We start from the raw sequence: 19,016 nt of genomic DNA, 5'->3' as shown, positions 1-19,016 counted from the left end.
ATATATTCTGATATTAGTATTCCCTTTAACAATAATTTCAAAGAGCAGGAAAATAGTTGAATTTCGTATGTTATCCAGTATAGGTGCTCTTGCTGTTTCACCGATGCTATCCATACTTGACATAATAAGCCAGATCAAGCATCTCCTTGAGATTTGGTAATCTACAGAGATCTACTGAGATTTGTGGGCTGAAGCTATAAAGAGTGACATTTTCACTACGTCCATTTTCCATTTAAGTAACCAATCAGATAAAAAAAAAGGTTTCATTTTTTTAATTCCCTTGAATCTAATTTAATATTTGAAGTGAAAACAAGCAAAATGAAATGTATCATCAGAACCAAGGTACTCTATGCATATATACCTGCAGTATATAGAGCTGTGCAGGCAATACATTACATTACTCTATTCTCACACACTCTGATATTCAATTTCACTGCCAGACAAATCTAGACTTGTAAAAACAGGACGATTATTCAACTGAGGGTGTAAGACTAAAATAGTTGAGTGGAGCTTGGTTACTATAGTTTCCATCATACTCATATGTAATTTAAACTTAGCATAAATTATCATTATTTTCCAAATACCGGTCTAGAGTAGATTGAAAGCCCCCTGTACAATGCAACTGGGATGAGCTAAAAATATTGGCTTTATCTACATTTTATCAATTCCACTGTTTACAGATTGAGAATGTTGCTTGCACGGTTCTCGGTTCGCCATGCTTGTCACTTCATTCCTACTATAAAACCTTTCAGTACTCCAATTATTGCGGCTAGGGCTACAGAGAGAGACATACAAAGCATGAAATTAAGCTGTAATGGATCCCAAAGACATACATTTTGAGAAGGGAACCAGGTAAGGCCGCTGATTGGACAACATGCTTCACAGAGTTTACAGAAGCATCAGATATCTATCTTTACACATTCCTCTGGATAAATAATGGGCAGATAGAAGGGGACGGGTGAACATGGCAGCTCCTATAGCTATTAGAGACCAGAAAAAACTGTGGTGCTTGGTTTACGCGGCATCAACTGCCTCCTAACAATAATCTTCTCCATGGCTACTCCTAAAACTAGCCATTCTCAAAACACTATGCCTAAAACTACCCTTCCCTTCTTAATGTAAATTTGGGCATTGGCCATGTTCGTTACCCAAAGTATACACCGGGCAGTGCGGGCACCACAATAAACATTGCGGTCTATGGCGCAACCCAAATTACCTGACTCGTCCCAGAGGCTTATGGATGTTTCTAATGCATAACCCTTTTTTTCTCTCCACAGAGGCCAGCATCTAACTTCTCTAACTGGCCATTTTATAAATGTGTGCTGCTAAACAGAGTTTAGATCTACTTCAGCAAACTTCACGGAATGAAATAGTTTGGAGAGGAAGATATACTTAACAGCTTTACTTCATAAAGCAAACATGAATCCTGGCAGAGGAACAACTTTTACCATGTGCTGAATATAAAATACGCAGAACACAATTGAGTCCACATGTTTCAAGCACAGAAACTCAAAATGTCAACTTACTTCCTGTACACCACACTCAAAGCATTTGTTTTCCTCCACCGGTTCTGGAGTTTGGCAGTATCTACACACTGGACATCTGCAAAACACACAGGAACATTATTGCATGGAAACCTGTAATACACATGGAGTCAGATGACAACACAGTGGAATGTTTATGTGCTGTACAAGGAGACAAAAGAATGGCACAAAGACATGACAATAGTTTTTTCTTTAAACTCTACTAGGATCACTAATGCTGGGAATACACGGTTCGTTTTTGCCTTCGTTTAAACCTTCGTTTCGATTGTGCCTTTTGTCCTTTTCGATCCCGAAATAATCGGTCATACGGTTAATATCACCACCCACGGTTTCGTTTTTTTTTTCGATTCTGATGGTTTCGTTTTTCCAATGATCGAAGGCTGCAAAGAAACGAAACGAAAATCCCTTTTTACAGGGACGGACTAGCATAAACGAATATATAATCGATCTGAACAGCCATCAAGCCTACCAATGGCTCGATTAGATGGATAAAGAGAGATAATATCAAACATGTTCGATCACTAGTCGTTCGTTTTTGGGGTCTATTAATCGAAACTATAATGAGATTATGACTATTTTCACATACGTTTTCAACACTCGATTCGTTTACCGAACGAATCGAAGGTTTAAACGAAGGCAAAAACGAACCGTGTATTCCCAGCATTACAGACTTTGGCCCATATGCAATTCACTTTTTCTCCTGAGTTTTCTCCTAGGTGATTTCTTCATTCCTTGACACAAAATGCCTTTTAAACCACCAACAAGCAAGAAAATACTCCAGATAGATTTGATGGTACTTTTCCACCAACTTTCTAGTATTTTTTCAATTATAAAATGCTGAAAAGTTATTTTAAAGAGAAGATGAAAATTATGTCCTAGGAGGTAACTCAGGTGAAAAAGTAAATTGCATTTGGGTCTAATGTATAAGGTGGTGAGAAAATGTCCCTTTATTCATTGCCCGTATTAACTTCACATTGTATCACTGCTACAAAGGAAATCAGTCTATTTATAGGAGCTGTGAAGGTCATGAAAAGGGCAGTCAGGCAAGGGATCGGTTGAATTGGGACAAAGTCATGTGCACAGATCATGGTTATCCTGTCTACACTGAACACACATTATTGTTAACTTTGAAACAAAACTACTGCATTAATTTTGCTGATTAATATTGTTATTTTTCTGAATCACGGTTTGTATAGGAGAAAGGAGTGGGCTATAATACTTAAATCATCACAGCCCACTACATGATGCACCAGACTTCAGCTGCCTCAAGGCTGAAGCAATTGCTAAATTACTGTATGTAGCCAATTCAGTGTTTATATCAAACATGATTCAGTTTTCATATCGCAATATGAGATTGCTCTAAGATCTGCCAAGATATGGCTTGCAAGAAAATCTGAATCAAATACGTGGCTGCAAAAGCTAAACAGCCACCTTTAAACCAGAAATGAGCTTGTCTATACAATACAATAACATTTCTATAGCGCTTTTCTCCCATAGGACTCAAAGCGCTTAGGCTCTCTCAGATTCAGTAGTTAGTAGGATGAAGTATTCACACAACAAAAGTTATATTTCTGCAAATGCCAAACTGAACAGGTGGGTTTTCAGTCTGGATTTAAACACGTCCAGGGATGGAGCTGTCCTGATCTGTTGAGGTAAGGAGTTCCAAAACGTAGGGGCAGCATGACAGAAGGCTCTGGGACCAAAAGTTTCCAAGTGGACTCTGGGTATGACTAGATTATTAGAACCTGTGGATCTGAGAATGCGGGGATTGCTACGTAGCTGCAGCATATCTTTCAAGTATCCAGGGCCTAGATTATTCAGGGATTTAAATGTCAGTAGGCCGATCTTGAATAGGACCCTCCATTCTATAGGTAGCCAGTGAAGGGAATGCAGGACTGGCATTATGTGGCAGTGACGGGGTTGGTTGGTTAGCAGTCTGGCAGCAGTATTCTGTATCAGCTGTAGGCGGTACAAGACCTTTTTTGGAAGGCCAGTGTAGAGAGCATTGCAGTAGTCCAGTCGGGATGTGATGAAGGCGTGGACTAAGGTTGGCAGATCTTCTGGTGGTATGAGGTGCTTGATTTTTGCAATGTTCTTTAGGTGAAAATAGGATGATTTCACCACCGCAGAGATTTGAGTTCTGAAGTTTAAATCCCCATCAATTAGAACTCCCAGGCTACGCACATGATCAGAGCTGCGTAGATCCGTGCCTCCTATTCCCAGTGGTGAAGACTGCAAGTTAAGTTGTTTTGTTATCATGCTCTGCCCTCCAATCAGAAGGACTTCAGTTTTGTCTGCATTTAGTTTCAGCCAGTTGTCATTCATCCATTGCTGTAGTTCACGTAAGCAGGCGTTTATAGTTAGAGTTGGGTCTGTCACACCAGGCTTGAAGGAAAGATATAGTTGGGTGTCGTCTGCATAGCAGTGGTATGTCAGGCCATGTTTTTGGATTAGTTTTCCCAGCGGTAACATGTAAATCGTGAAAAGCAGGGGAGAGAGGATTGAGCCCTGGGGCACCCCATACTTAAGTGTTACAGGGGTGGACAGGAAGGGCCCCATAGACACTTTGTGGGTTCTGCCACTCAAGAAGGATTGGAACCACTGAAGTACTATGCCATCAATGCCGCAGTATTCCTGTAGCCTGTTTATCAAGATGTCATGGTCAACTGTGTCAAAGGCTGCAGAAAGGTCTAGCAGTATGAGGATCGAGCACTCTCCTCTGTCTCTTGCCATGAGCAGGTGGTTGCATATTTGGATGAGGGCAGTTTCAGTGCTGTGGTGTTTCCTGAAGCCAGACTGGAATGGGTCATAACTTATTTTGTAGGATTCTGGCTTCTAGCTGGAGGTATACAGCTTTTTCAATTAGCTTGCCCAGAAAGGGGAGGTTAGAGACAGGTCTGTAGCTGGTCATTGCATCTGGGTCCAGGGAGGGTTTTTTGAGGAGAGGCCTGATGATTGCTTCCTTCAGTAAAGCAGGAAATATCCCTGATTGTAAGGAACAGTTAACAATTTTGAGGAATACCGGTACGAACAGGTCGGGGCAGTTCAACATGAACTGTGTTGGGCCAGGATCCAGGTCACAGGTAGTTAGGCGGACGTGAAGGAGGATGCTTGATGTGACTTCTTCATCAATTTCTTTGAAGTTTGACCAAGGTGTTACGTTGTCTCTGCTAATGGTCTTCGGTGCTATATTAGGCTCAGATGCTGTAAGTTGGATGGCGGACCTTATAGCAGAGACTTTGTCTGTGAAGAAATGGGCAAATTGGTCACAGAGGTCCTTTGAAGACTCGATATTAAGTTTTTGACATGCTGGGTTGCAGAGTTTTTCCACTGTGCGGAACAGTTGGGCTGGTTTGTTAACTGCATTTGCAATCTCTTGTGATAGAAAGGATGATTTTTTTCCCGTGATTACCTTTTGGTAGCTCTTCAAGTGGAAGATTAAGGCATGTTTGTCTTCTGGGGACTGAGATTTGCGCCACAGCCTCAAGTTTTCGGCCTTGTCTTTTCAGCTCTTTTATAGCGTTATCAAACCACTGTGCATGATGGTGTGGAGTAAGATATTTGGTGCGCAGAGGAGCAATGGTCTCAAAGGTGGAGGACACACATTTGTTGTATTTAAACACCAGAGTATCAGGGTCCAAGCTGGAGTCAGTCAATTCATCAAAGCTAAGGTTATCTTGGATATGTAGAGGTGTTAGCCCTTTTAAGTGGCGATATTTTATTTGATTCTTGACCTGGTGTTTGACGGCTGGTATTGAGAGGGAGAAGTGGATAGTGTGATAGTCTGACCAGGCAACAGGATTAATTTCCACATTGGCTATTGACAGCCCAGTATGGAATATAAGGTCCAGAGTGTGACCTTTCCTGTGAGTAGCAGAGCTGATTGATTGGAGGAAGCCCAGTTCATGTAAGGCACGAGGTAGCTCTTTTCCAAATTGTGAAGAGGAGTCGTCCACCCATGTATTGAAATCTCCAAGAACAATCCATCTGGGGTGTTCCAGTGTTAGGTTGCACAGGAGGTCTACAAGTTCCTCAAGGAAGTCTGAGTATTTTTCTGGTGGGCGGTAGATCAGCAATATGTTAATGTTTTCCTCAGCTGAAAGTTGCACCCCCAAGCATTCAAACGAGTTGGTAGGACCTACAGTAAGTGGTCTGATTTTCAAAGCTAATCTAAAGCAAAGTGCAACCCCTCCTCCCCTGCGTTCTTTCCTGTTGCAGTATATCACAGAATAGTTTGTTGGCACAGCTGCCTCCAGGGTGGGGCCAACAGGTTCAGAAAGCCAGGTTTCAGTCAGGCAGGCAAGATCAGAAGACTCTATTAGATCATGTATGATTGCTGTTTTGTTGTTTATTGATCTGACGTTGCAGAGGACAGCCTTGATGGGGCTACCCTGGGAGCTGAGGTCTGAGTTTGAGGACTCCAGGAGGGAACAGTCTCCAGATGTGTGGCTGTCATCTCTGCTGGATTGTGCTGGAGCTATTAGGGTTGTTGGCTGGGTGTACTCTGTAGATTTTGTCACAGAGTTATTTTGGTTCTGCAGTGAATAACGTCTTTTCCCACGTCCCTTGGATCCTCTCTTTGTCTTTCTGTAGATTCCAACAGACTTAAGTAGAATTATTGTTGATTTGTCAATTGGATATATATTTCTTAGTTGGTATACAGCTAGAAGTGTCTGTGCTGAATATTGATGTTTACACATTAGGATGGACAAGAGACAGCTCAGGGCTCCCGCTAAGAAAGGCCCTATTTAAAGTCAAGGTGTGAACTTTCACAGCTGTGGCTGGTATCCTGCAGAGATCAAAGGGCCTGTATAGACTGAATTGTCCTTACACAGAGATGTATGGATGGACAGCATGGATTTGGAAACACAGTCCTTTGTTTAGGAGTTTGAAGATATAATATAAAATATATGTAGAAAAATATAGTCTATTGTCTAGATGGCATTGCCATCACTTTTCTCCTTCAGAGAAAAAGGGCATGATTTAGACTTTTAACATGGGCAGCTAAAGGGTGCATTCACCGCTTGTCAGCAGATTTGTGACTCTCATCTGGGTAATTTCAGGACAAGGGCAGGATTGCTGAAAGGTTAGTGAAATTTGTGCCATGATAATATGCCAGCTAAACATATACCGTAGGCTTTTCTCTTATTAAAATTTGATCATTAATCCAAAAATAACCATAATGAACATGTAATGGGTGGCTCCATTTTATTGCATGAATATACCGGTATATAGCATATGTCATTACTCACAAGACAATTAGAAGTGGAATACATAGCTTTCATCTTCTGTATGCAGCTGCTATAACTTTTGTAGAAAACCATGACAATTGTAAATGGCTTAGTAAAAAAATATACCCAGAATTTTGCTCAGTCTTACTGGTTCATAAGTTTTTACACGGCAGGAAAGAAACTAATCACATCTCTTAGCATATTTTGCTTGGCTTTACTGTGATGAAACATTTCACAGGGAGGAGGGTTCCTAAATATCTCATGGGAAATGAATAAGTTCTATAGTTATCGATCAAATGTAATTATTTTATCAAACGGGAGAGATTTTTAATTGCATCTATCATTTAAAAATAAATTGTGAAAATAAACTCTAGATTTTGTTGCGATAATTTAAAATCAATAATTTCAAGGAGACTGCATTCAAATCTGTATGTGTGGCTGGCACAAGGGTAACAGTTTACTTTTCCTTTGCACAAATGTTTATGAATCATCCACACAACGTGCTCAGATTACTCACGTGGTGTCATCCCAGCGCTGCAGACACTGGCTATGGAAGCTGTGATTGCAGAGGGTTGTCAGGATGCCATTTACTGACTCATCCATCCTCTCCAGGCATACGGTACACTTGGGGAGCTCCGTAAGATCCATCACTGGCAGACTAGCACCCTGAAATAATAATTCCATCAATGCAATAGACTTAAAGGGACTCTGAAGCAAGTCAAAATTCAGGTTTTTAACTTTTATGTTAAGCACTATAGCTGTTGCTAAACCGCCGCATCCCCGTGGCAAAACGAGGGGTTTATACCCCCTAAATCACAGGACAAAATCCACGACTTTCTTGGTCGTGGATTTTGCTGCCCAGGGAGGCAGAGCTTTGAGCTACAGCTCTGCCTCCATTCGCGTCAATCTGCCCGTGGATCTCCACCTCTCCCTGCCCCTCTCAGTGAAGGAAGATTGAGAGGGGCGGGCAGCGGGGATTGACGCGCGAAGAGCTAGAGCTACAGCCCTAAGCTCTGCCTCAATCAGGAAGCGCTCCCGGCAATTAGACAAGGGGATTTGGGGGTATAAACCCCTTGTTTTGCCGCAGGGATGGTTTAGCACTAGATGGTTTAGCACTAGCTATAGTGCTTATCAAAAGTTAAAAACATGGATTTTGACTCGCTTCAGAGTCTCTTTAAAGTTATATATTTTTCTATAAGCTTTCTCAATGATTTCACTACACCTTTTATGGCTGAATGAATATTGTAAACATCTATGGTAGCTACACACAAACTTCAAATCTTCCACAAACAAACATTTAAAGTGTATACATGTGTCCCCCGATGTTGCTGTACTCCAGCAGGATGGATTGCTCTGACATGATAACATGTTCTCGCTAGGAAAAGGTTATCAGCCAGCTCTCAGTAAGGTGGGTTTCATTTATCAGTTAAGGGGAACCTAAACTGAGAAGGATATGAATTTTTCCTTTTAAAATACCAGTTTCCTTACTCTCCTGCTGATCCTGGGTCTCTAATATTTTTAGCCACAGCCCCTCAACAAGCATGCAGATCAGGTGCTCTGACTGAAGTCAGACTGGATTAGCTGCATGCTTGTTTCAGGTGTGTGATTCAGCCACTACTGCTGCCAAAGAGGTCAGCAGGACTGCCAGGCAAATGGTATTGTTCAAAAAGGAAACATCAATATCCCTCTCCGTTTAGGTTCCCTTTAAAAGCAAACTGATGTGAGAGGTATAGTGAGGCTGCCATATTTATTTCCTTACAATACCAGTTGCCTGGCATCCTGCTGACCATTCCATCATCGGCAGTGTCTGAATTATACACCAGAAACAATCATGCAGCTAACCTTGTCAGGTCATTGACAGAAATATTTGATCTTCCTTCTAGTTCAGGGTCAATGGCTTGTATTATTTAAAATGAAATAAATATGGGAGCCTCCATATCGGCCTCCCTTCAGGTTCCCTTTAACCCTCCTGGAGGTATGCAGTTTCAGTGGCTGCGTCCGCGGGAGGGAGTTTTTGAATAAAGCTTGTTGTCATACTTGTAGATAGCACTAGGCTAGCTACCTGTGCCCCCCAAACATCTCTGATCTCCTTGATCACCGCCACTTATATTTACCCAGCCGCGATCCCGCGAGAGCCGCAGCCTCCCCAATCAGCTTCAGTCATTGCTATGGCGATGATCATCGGACATCACGTCTGACGACATGTGCAGTCCAGATCCTCCCCATAGCGAAACCTGGAGCTGATTGAGACGATGCGCCATCGCGGGATCCCTGGGGGGTATGTGTTACAGCTGCAATCGGGGGGGGGGGGGGGGGATCGGAGCAGAGCGGAGGTACTTGGGGACACAGGTGTCTAGCCTAGTGCTAGCTACAAGTATTACAACAAGTCTTATTTAAAAAATCCCTCCCGGGGCCATGCAATCCTCTACGGCGGCTAATCCGAGTGTAGATCGGGGTTACCGCCAGGAGGGTTAAACTACAAAGCACTAGAATAAAGGGTTAAACTAACCCCATGAGTAGGGTTTACTGGGGAGCATTTTGAAGATGAGTTGATAAAGTCTAGCTAGTTTTACAACTCACATACTCACTTAAAAGAGGTTACATTTAATTGGTCAAAAGCACAAGTCAGGAAACGAACTCTTCTGGGAACACTCGGCTGGATCACAAACCAAAAATAATCTTGAATACAAAATGCCCTGTTCTCAATTTTAGGGCAGTCATGAATGAAGGTTTAAATATTAGTTGTCTTTCTCCAGTGAGAATTTACAGTCTCGGCCTCACCCACTTATAATACTCTATTGCTACTAGGGCAGAGGTGCCAAACTCAAATAGACAGTGGGCCGAAAGTAAAAATATAGAACTTTTGTCCTTTTTATGTTGGGAGATATATATAAATGATGCTCACTGAGTGCATGTTACAGGTCTCCCTACATGGGAAAAAAGACAAAAATGATAGTGCTCACGGATTGCTGGTATAGGTGGCCAGTGGGCAAGAGGGATAGTCTTGCCTGATACAGTGGGCTGTATAGCAGCCAGAGATAGTGTGAGTCCCTAATACAGGCACAGCCACATGCAAAAAACACTGGCAGATCCATCCATACATGATCTAATGCTGGAGGAGCATAGCGAAGCCTACCAGCACTCGGTCCCTTGTGTCCACAGCTCCTGGCCCCCCCAACTCTCACCCATGTTTCCCCTGGGAGGTCAGGGCCTCTCCTGGCTCCTCTGGGACAATGTCTGCTCTAACCATGCCTGTAGACCTGAGCCTCTAGATGGCCAGAGTGGCCGGAACATTACCTCGCACAGAGCTCCATGAAGAGGGTGGCAGTGGGCAGATCAAGGGCATGGCAACATTTAGCTCTCAGTTGTGAAGGTGGCAGGAGGGGTGGAGCATGAGCGTGGCCTCGCAGGCCAAACACAAATGGAAAAGAACACTTGCTGGCCACATTTTATGTCACTGCGGGCCAAAGATTGACGTAAATGTACTAGAGTAACATTAACCCTCTATACTAGCGGACATCATATATACAGAGCTTTTTTTGTATACAAAAGTGAGTGGGGTACTTTCAAGCTAGGATAGCCCAGCAGGGCTGCCTTGCCAGAGTTTAGTTTAGCCTGTGTGTGTAGCTTTAGTCCTGTCCATTCTTCAATCACATAGTCTTGAAGTAATGGCTGCTTGCAAATATAAAACAAACCACTGCGTGTCACGTCACCTGTCAGTTATCAAAACACACACACACACACACACACACACACACTTAATGAATAGACAATACACCTTAAAGGAGTACTATCGATTGAAACGACTTTTTTTTTTAATACTCTATATTAGTGTACACATTACCACTAGTGCTAGGGGCACTTTATTTATTCACCCAGGTCTCTCTCTCGCTATCCCTGCTTAAAAATTCATTTCTCACACAGCTCATAGTAGTTTAGGTCACCCTGAGCTGTTTGGTTACTCTGTCACACAGCTCACAAATATATTTCACTGTGTCACTCACAGCATGCAGGAGACATGAGGAGAAATAGGCTGATCTGAGGTGGTAACAGGTAACTAAATGAGCTGGAATATTGCTGGAATATAACAAGCTATACCAGGAGTCTGTGTTTACACTCAGACTGGCTGCCTGCTTGAGGCATTCACTCCAGGCTGCATCCACTTTACAAGCTGCTGAGAGGGGCAGACCATTGTCTACAATTAGCATTATTAGTATCTTTATCAGTAAAGAAAAGCAAAGATAATAAACACACATTGCTAGAATCTTTAACCCCTTACCACCATATCAACAAGATTCTTTCAGCAAGGTGATAATTAAACTATAAACTGAGGAGTTGATAGCATCTCCCCTTTGCAGAGACATGGTCTAGCCCTCTGGGAGCTCAGTATTAGATACATTTTGTATCCAACACTGACGCCAAAACTGACGGAGGATTTTACAGCTGAGAGGAACAGCTGTGTGAGGAATCAAATTGCTCCTAGTACTTGCCCTAATGTGTGCTACAACATACAGCATTTAAAAATAAATGCATACATCGATAGTATTCCTTTAACAGACATGAGGATTTAATACAGATAACATGCTGCTTTTCACTGACCACCTTTTTTATCCTTAATTAGAACTATGATACTGTCACACAAAAAACACCCCACACTCAGTATCTGAGATCATAATAGATATACATTACAGATATAAACATTAACACAACTTATATACTCACATCTTCAGACTTAAACACCTCTGCCCTTTCTACATACACCAGCTGACACACATCATCTTCTATAGAGTTGAACTGGCGTCCATTGCTTGCTATGTAGAAACTATCTGCCTCTGCCTGGAGATAAAACAGAAAGGAGTATCTGAGGTGAGAAGCATGCAATCCATTGATTTGTACAGATGGGGCTTAGAACAAGTGCTAACACAACTGACATGGAAATCTGCAGGTCGTTTAACTTACTCAGCACAGAACTCATATACAAAGTTCCACTAGATGAATCTCTAGTCATGTTTTTTTCTCTGCATGCCTGACAGTCACATGGACCGTGAGCACCCTTTGTTGGTCTTTACACATGTAAACAGGGGAATTCCAGAGCCTTTATTGCTATTAGGATACTGTTCCACATGTATTTTTCTAATGCAATAAAATATTTGGGATAATCAAACATGACTGAATTGGGTATACAAAGCATTTGGCAATTTTCTAAGTCTATTTATACAATAGTTTCGTTTTAAAATGTTACTTAATGCACACACATACCAAAAATATAACTCAATTTACATATTTTATTTATTGTATTTATAAAGTGCCAACATATTATGCAATGCTGCTAATTATTAATGGTTATAAATGAGCCCCAGATAAAAAATCCTTCGGCTCCCCCTGTAGTACAAATGTGATTTGGCACATAATGTAGCTAAAGGTGGCCATACATCACTCAATGTGCTACTGGATGGATCGTTCGATAGATTCCAGTCTAATCAGAGAGGGATCCATTATTGTCTGCCCATACACTGCACACTGATTTCTAGTAGATTTAGAGTGTACCAGAGATGGTTCATTCGCACTAATTTATACTTACCAGGGGCTTCAACCAGCCCCATAAGCACTGTGGCTTCCCTCACCATCCTCTTCAGCCCCTCTATTCAGGCGTTATGACTTCCCGTAATCCGGTCAGTCTCTGCCAGTTGAGGGCTTTTACACGTGCGCAGAATCCAGGGGACGGGAGTGCGACAAGGGGTAGCGCACGCTGTCAAGCATACACAAAAGGCTGCGACTGCCCCGATTACTGGGAGTCATAAAGGCTTAACAGAGGGGCCGAGGATGGCGAGGAAAGCCATGTTACTTATGGGGCTGAAGAAAGCCCCAGGTAAGTATAAATTAGCTCTAGTGAACCATCTCAGGTTCACTTTAAGCATGATATATATTGGAAATCATCCTGCTGCCGCTCCCCAACTGTGTATGTATCACCCACATCTGCAGAGCTGAAGGCCCACCTGTCACACCAGCGCAAATCCTGGCCTGTTCCGGTGACACCACGACTTCCAATACCACTTGACATCGGCACATGTAGCGAGGTCACGTGGCACAGGTGCTTACAGTGGGTGCGGACATGGCCAGAATTTGCCCCAGCATGACAGGTGAGCCTTCAACACTACATACAACAGCACAAAAAACATAGGACCCAAAGCACGTAAGCTTGTCTCAGATCTCAGTACATAATGAGGAGTTAAGTTATGTGATCATATATGCCAGGCTAAACAAGTGGCATTTCAGTTTTAATTTAACCAGCTCGACAATGGGTGGTAGGAGCATGGCTGCTGGGGGACTGCCTAATGCTGATTGGCGGCAAAGTGCGGTGGGCGGGATTAGCAGGGAGCGCACGCTCGCATGAATGCATTTTCCCTGCTCGTAAACAGATCGGGGATCTGTCAACAGCCTGCCGGCCTCATTCAGAGTTAGCAGCCTGAATCAAAGGAAAAAAAAGTTATTTACATTTGTACAGCGCTGCGATCTAGCACAGCGCTGTACAGGGGACTCCCTTGTCACTTAACTGTCCCCAGGAATGGCTCACAATCTAATCCCTATCATAAGCTGATGCCTATGAGAGGTTACTGTAGTGTAAGTATTGCAGTCAGGGCCAATTTAGGCGGGGAGGGAGGGAAATAAAAAAATGCTCTATTAGTGGCAGGAAAATGAGATATTCATTTGGGTGCCAAGTTGTATGGTCTAGCAATAAAATCGTTAAAGTGGCAAAGTGCTGAATTGTAAAAAAAAAATTAAATCGCCTGGTCACTAGGTGGTATAAACTTGTGGTCCTCAAGAGGTTAAACGCCTCTATAGTTAAAGTTGGCTTGATTGGTTGTGGCAAGGCATTCCAAAGGGTAACGGCAGCATGAAAGAAGGCCATGACTCCAAAGGTTTTTGGCCTTGAAGGAGGAAGTGCGCCATGGTGAGGCTCGCAACGCGACCAATAGGACACGTGCAAGCTGTTTGGACCGCAGGGCGGACAGCGGAATCACGGGTAACTAACCCCTTGTGATCCAACCACTCAGCTGCGGCAACTAAGGCTCAGTTGAATCACGAGTAAGCGCAGTTGCAACAAATCCTTCAGGTATCTTGGGCCTAGGTTGTGTCGAGATTTAAATGTTAGCATGCAAATTTTGAAGAGTATTCTCCATTTCATGGGTAGCCAGTGGAGTGAGCAAAGCATTGGTGTTGTGAGGCAATGGTCTGCTTTGCATGTGGGATTCTGTACTAGATGCTGACATAACATATCTGCTTCGGCTTACTACGCAGGTGTGGCTGTACTCGTGCATGCGTAGTACGCTGCGCGCACGTGTACCAAAGGCAGCATGGCCACAGGAAAATAGCTGAGAAGCTCGTCAGGTATGTTCAGAGGGTCCCTGCACGGCAATGGTGGAGTCAAGGAAGAGATGGGAAGCCTCTAGACCAGGGGTCCCCAACCACCGGGCCGCGACCCACTGCCGGTCCGTTGGCAGTCTCCTACCGGGCCGCGGCGTGTCTGGCCTCTCACCCCTCCCCCCGAGGCCACCGCTCCTGTTACCTTATGAGCGGCGGCCGCTTCCTTCCTTATAGTCCCCCAGGCGCCGCTCTCCTCTTATCGGCAGCATCTTACAGCAGCGCGTATTGCGACTGCTGTAAGGAGGGAAGTAAGCGCATCAGCGGCTTCCTGTAGCGGCGATATGCATCGCCGTTACCATGGGAACCGCTGACGCGCTTCCTTCCCTCCTTACAGCAGTCGCAATACGCGCTGCTGTAAGATGCTGCCGATAAGAGGAGAGCGGCGCCTGGGGGACTATAAGGAAGGAAGCGGCCGCCGCTCATAAGGTAACAGGCGCGCGGCCGTTTGGGGAGAGGGGCACTACCTACACACCCACCCATACTAGGGCGCTACACTGGGCACTCACCTAGCTATACTGGGGCGCCATACTGGGGAACTATACTAGCCATACTGGGGTGCTATACTGGGGCACTATACTGGCTGTACTGGGCACTGTACTAGCTATACTGGGCACTATACTAGCTATACTGGGGCACTATACTGGCTGTACTGGGCACTGCTCTAGCTATACTGGGGCACTATACTGGCTATACTGGGGCACTATACTAGCTATACTGGGGCACTATACTAGCTATAATGGGGCACTATACTAGCTATAATGGGGCACTATACTGGCTATACTGGAGCACTATACTGGCTATACTGGAGCACTATACTGGCTATACTGGGGCACTATACTAGCTATACTGGGGCACTATACTAGCTATACTGGGGCACTATACTAGCTATACTGGGGCACTATACTAGCTATACTGGGGCACTATACTAGCTACACGGGGCACTATACTAGCTACACGGGGCACTATACTGGCTATACTGGAGCACTATACTGGCTATACTGGGGCGCTATACTGGGGCACTATACTGGCTATACTGGGGCACTATACTGGCTATACTTTGGCAACTATACTAGCCATACTGGGGCAACTAAGCTCCCTATCTCCCTATACTGGGGCAACAACCCCCCCCCCCCAACCCACTGCATATGACACTGTCCATTAGGTCGCGCATCGCCGACGACCCCCCCCCCCCCCCCCCCCCCGGGTCCCCAGAGAAAAATTTGGTCAGAAAGCGGTCCCCGAGCTGGAAAAGGTTGGGGACCCCTGCTCTAGACTATCCAGAATCTTCTCTCTATCTAGCTAAGGATCCAATTTTTTTTTTTGAACCAGCTCGGGTTCACTTTAAAGTATTAGAGGAATTAACATCAGCACAGAAATCAGGGAACAGGCATTTATTAGAGAATGATGGAAATCTCCAGATTTCTTTTACTTGAGCCCATTAACAATGTAATTGGTGCATATTCGTTAAATATCAGTTTTGAAATGCAGTTCAGATATTTGCTGAAATAATCAAAACGTTCTGAGGACTCTATTTTTTAAAATTAAAAACTGCTATATTGTATGCTGTATTTCTCAATATAAAGACCAAGTACCACCTATACCAGGCATGGGCAAACTTGGCCCTCCAGCTGTTAAGGAACTACAAGTCCCACAATGCATTGCAAGAGTCTGACAGCCACAATCATGACTCAAAGGCAAATGCATTGTGGGACTTGTAGTTCCGTAACAGCTGGAGGGCCGAGTTTTCCCCATGCCTGACCTAAACGCATTTAATAATAATAATAAATTATATATAAATATAATTAAATTTTTCATTTTTTTCTATGAGTACGCTATATTTAAATATAAATGCTTTTGAAACACTCGCTATGCTTTTAAATTACTACAAATACAAGTTCAGGCTTGTTTAGGTTACTGCAGCAAGTGTGTGTGTGTGTGTGTGTGTGTGTGTGTGTGTGTGTGTGTGTGTGTGTGTGTGTGTGTGTGTGTGTGTGTGTGTGTGTGTGTGTGTGTGTGTGTGTGTGTGTGTGTGTGTGTGTGTGTGTGTGTGTGTGTGTGTGTGTGTGTGTGTGTGTGTGTGTGTGTGTGTGTGTGTATATACATACGTATACATACATTTTCTGAATTATTACATATAATTATTAATATAAATATTAATAATCAATACAGTCCTTCCAAAGAAATAATTATTGTTAAACCCTATATAATATAATTTAACACTTTGAAATACATTTAAATGCTGGATTCTGCAGTGAAAGTTTCAAAACATATTAGCTGTGTTCCACAAAGTTGTTTTGACTATGAGTGTCCTTTGGAATGTCAACAACTTTACAAGGTTTTTTTCTATTGTCCCGTATTTAGGACAATTATGCCACCTGGCGGTTTCATAGTCTTATAAAATTATTATTATTAATACAGCTTGATATTTACATGATGAAATGCTGACATCTGCCGGGTGAAAGTAGTATATTTATTTCTTCATCGAAAGACAAATATATAGAACATGATTTTAGATTAAGTTTTAATATGCAATTATATCTTATATGATTGATTGTTTTAAGAAGAATTATATAATAAGTTTTATATTTAAATAAGTATATTAGAAGCCCTGTATGTTTCAATAAGCCTTAAATTGCTGAAGACTCTTTACAGTGTTACAGTGTTAACCTGACCAATCTTATGTCTGGGAAAGGACAGACATTCCAAACTAATTAGCAGAAGGACACATTATCAGAAATGCTTCATAAATTACATTGTTGAATGTTTTAAAGTCCAAATGTCTGGGTCAAATAAGTCAACCAGCAGACAAGATGACTGGTGACGTCCATTTTTAATTAACTGCCTCAGAAATGACCTAATCAGAATTTGTAAACACTCCAAATGACGTTCATTCTTACAAGATAAGGTAATTAAGGAATTTATAAACAAAAAGTGTTATGGGTATTTTAAATGTCAAAGATAGCGAGCTACGCACGGAAGTTTCAGCCAATCAGAACCTGGGATTCAGGGAAAGTCTATATTAGGCAGCCATATTGCATTCAATCCCTATAAAAAGTAGGACCTGAAAGCTCATCGTTTGCACAAGCCTACCAATCTCCTGAGAAGACACACGAGGCAGAAGCTACCTTCCCACACATGGTTCTAGATGCTGAAGAAGAGATGACAGAGAAGGGGGTAATATGCTTAATATTCTGGTAATTTACTTTATTAATTTTTCAGCATTAAGTTCTAAGATGTTAGCAAGAAGTTTTTTTAGAAGCTATTTTTTAAGCCATTTCTTTAAGAAGATTACTACAAGTTTTACACAGCTACTAGATACACAGCTATTGATACAGATGAAACTACTTTTGATCTTATTCTGCATAACACAACTGTTATATTCTTTTTTGAATGTACTTAGAAGATTGATGATCGCTTGGCTATAAGGGCCATGATGAGATGGAATACTGTTAGAAGGAAACAACGTGGAACTGTTCATATTTTGTATATACGCTGTATGATAAGCAAATACAATTTTTTATATAAATATATTTATAGAGGGTTCAGACCCCGCTATGCCGGATTTATATGATAGCAACACTTTAAAGGCTGGTCCTTTACTGAGTTAGCAATCATGAAAAAGGCAAGAAGCGCTCAGGTTTTTAACAGTGTGATTAACTAACAGGGGACTTAAAGTGTTTTTAATGAGTAATTCCCTTAAAGAGGAACTGTAACGACAAAACGGCCCCTGGGGGGAACTCACCTCGGGTGGGGGAAGCCTCCGGATCCTAATGAGGCTTCCCACGCCGTCCTCCATCCATCAGGGGTCTCGCTGCAGCCCTCCGTGCAGCGGTGACGTAATATTTACCTTCCTGGCTCCTGCGCAGGCGCTCTGACGGCGCCGAAGTAGGCGGAAATACCCGATCGCCGTCGGGTCTGCTCTACTGCGCAGGCGCAAGTTTCCGGCGCCTGCGCAGTAGAGCGGACCCGACGAAGATCGGGTATTTCCGTCTATTTCCGTGCCGAAAGTCGCCACAGCGCCCCCGCTGGAGCCAGCAAAGGTAAATATTGAACTGACAGTCGGCACAGTCGCCGGCTGTTCGGAGGGCTGCAGCGAGACCCCCGTGGGACAGAGGACGGCGTGGGAAGCCTCATTAGGATCCGGAGGCTTCCCCCACCCGAGGTGAGTACCCCCCAGGGGATCTTTTTAATGTTACAGAGTCTCTTTAAAGCGGATCTGAACTCAGAATGTCCTTTCTGCTCTAAAAAATACAAAACAGAATAACAACGCTTAAACAAAAAAATTTAAATTTGTTACAGCTGATACAAATCCTAAAATACATCTTCAGTGCGTCTACTTCCTGATTCATGGAAGCAGAAATATTGTTAACCCCCTGTGCTTTCAAATGAGCTTATCTGCCATCTCTGCCATGGAAGTCAGGTGACACAGGGGATAGATCATATTACAACTAGTGAGTAGACACAAATGAAGGGGTATTAAACAGGGTAAACTCTCTAAATACATACAGGGTGCATTTCTCGGTTTTCCTTTTGTCCTATGCAAGAGATCAGGTCGAATTTAATAAGGGGTTGACCAAATAGTCATCCCCCCATGTTGATAAGAAGTGATTAGTGCCATTTACTGTGGCCAGTGGCGTAGCAATAGTGGGTGCAGAGGTTGTGACTGCACCGGGACTCTTGGGCCAAAGGAGCCCAGAGGGGCCCTCCCTCTACTGTAGTATTATCTCTTTATTGGTCTTGTGCTGATATGAATCTCTTCTGTAGATTTTTTGAATAGTAGTAATCATTAAACTGTTTCCCATCCCCTTCTTGCACC

General features: G+C 43.1%; 1 protein-coding gene across 1 annotated transcript in view; it reads right to left on the bottom strand.

The window, feature by feature from the left end:
- BRAP (BRCA1 associated protein) overlaps positions 1–19,016 on the bottom strand; it is a 60,886-nt gene that overhangs the window by 23,181 nt on the left and 18,689 nt on the right. The window contains exons 5-7 of the mRNA XM_068245529.1: positions 11,498–11,611; positions 7,293–7,441; positions 1,527–1,602 (exon numbers count right to left, since the gene is read on the bottom strand). Of these exons, the coding sequence (XP_068101630.1) occupies positions 1,527–1,602; positions 7,293–7,441; positions 11,498–11,611 (339 nt within the window). The remainder of the gene's footprint in view (positions 1–1,526; positions 1,603–7,292; positions 7,442–11,497; positions 11,612–19,016) is intronic.

The sequence above is a fragment of the Hyperolius riggenbachi genome, chromosome 1 (genome assembly GCF_040937935.1).
Source record: "Hyperolius riggenbachi isolate aHypRig1 chromosome 1, aHypRig1.pri, whole genome shotgun sequence".
NCBI classification, from domain to species: Eukaryota; Metazoa; Chordata; class Amphibia; order Anura; family Hyperoliidae; genus Hyperolius; species Hyperolius riggenbachi.
This window is presented reverse-complemented; position numbering and strand designations above follow the sequence as displayed.